Source organism: Carlito syrichta, unplaced genomic scaffold (genome assembly GCF_000164805.1).
Source record: "Carlito syrichta isolate Samal-C Ts95f unplaced genomic scaffold, Tarsius_syrichta-2.0.1 Scaffold127806, whole genome shotgun sequence".
NCBI classification, from domain to species: Eukaryota; Metazoa; Chordata; class Mammalia; order Primates; family Tarsiidae; genus Carlito; species Carlito syrichta.
The window spans coordinates 1936-2407 of record NW_007071902.1 but is presented as its reverse complement, the minus strand read 5'-3'; the positions used below and the strand labels follow the sequence as shown (position 1 = coordinate 2407).

Here is a 472-nt window from a genome sequence, read left to right as displayed (position 1 = left end):
CATAGGGGGCCTGGCTGCCTGCCCCGCCCCCGCCCCCCTCGCCTGCTAACTCCCTCCCCCAGATCGCCCAGACTGCGTGGAAGGCAGGATCTGCTTTGTCTTCTACTCACACCTGAAGAATGTGAAGGAGGTCTATGTGACCACCACCCTGGACCGGGAGGCTCAGGCCGTGCGGGGCCAGGTGGGCCGGTGGGCTGGGCACCCCGGGCTGCCTGGGCAGAGGCCAGAGCTCTGAGGTGCCCATCCCCTCTCAGGTGTCCTTCTACCGGGGCACGGTGCCCAGGCAGGTGCCCGCGGAGGCTGAGGCTGCCCGGCGGAGGAGGGGTGCGGATGCCCTGTGGATGGCCACTCTGCCCATCAAGCTGCCGGTGGGCTGGGAGTGGGGTGAGGGCGGGACAGGCCCAGGGCGACCAGGGGTGCCGTTGGGCAGAGGCCAGGGCTCACTGCTGTCCTCCCAACAGAGACGGCGGGT

The 472-nt window shown here is 69.9% G+C and overlaps 1 protein-coding gene across 1 annotated transcript; it reads left to right on the top strand.

Annotated features, from left to right (window-relative positions):
- Positions 1-62: 62 nt before the first annotated feature.
- Positions 63-416, top strand: LOC110594714 (p53-induced death domain-containing protein 1-like; the record flags this gene model as incomplete). The annotated part of the gene is made up of 2 exons (XM_021707948.1): positions 63-181; positions 255-416. Coding segments are annotated over 2 exons (281 nt in total), but the record flags the coding sequence as incomplete, so codon positions are not given.
- Between the last annotated feature and the right edge of the window lie 56 nt (positions 417-472).